This window comes from Myotis brandtii, unplaced genomic scaffold, assembly GCF_000412655.1.
Source record: "Myotis brandtii unplaced genomic scaffold, ASM41265v1 scaffold672, whole genome shotgun sequence".
Classification (NCBI taxonomy): Eukaryota; Metazoa; Chordata; class Mammalia; order Chiroptera; family Vespertilionidae; genus Myotis; species Myotis brandtii.
Genome location: NW_005370621.1, coordinates 169,342 through 169,662, shown reverse-complemented (window position 1 = coordinate 169,662; position 321 = coordinate 169,342). Strand labels below are relative to the sequence as shown.

General features: G+C 67.3%; 1 protein-coding gene across 1 annotated transcript in view; it reads right to left on the bottom strand.

The window, feature by feature from the left end:
• The window catches only part of LOC102252451 (forkhead box protein D4-like 1), a 1,794-nt gene that overhangs the window by 750 nt on the left and 723 nt on the right, over positions 1 to 321 (bottom strand). The window contains exon 2 of the mRNA XM_014529190.1: positions 29 to 315. Coding sequence (XP_014384676.1) covers positions 29 to 315 — 287 coding nt within the window. The remainder of the gene's footprint in view (positions 1 to 28; positions 316 to 321) is intronic.

Genomic DNA, 321 nt, shown 5'->3' with positions numbered 1-321 from the left:
CCAGGGGGCGGCAGGCAGGGTGTGCAACAGGCAGGGCGGGCGCTGCAGCAGGTGACAGTAGCCCCACGGGGTCTGGGACAGATTCTGCGCGGTCGCTGTACCCCCTCCTCGGCTCCCTTGCATGATACTTTCGATGCTGAAGGAGGGACATCCGCCGATCTGTCTCGATGCCAGCCCCTTGCCCCCCTCCCAAGGCTGGAAGCCCAGTGGGGGCTGCAGTGCTGCAAGGGCGGCGCGGGGGGTCACCAGGTCCCCGCCTTGCACTTTCCTTGGCGCCTCAGAGTAGACAGGGGCGGACAGCAGCAGGTAGCGAAGGGGATG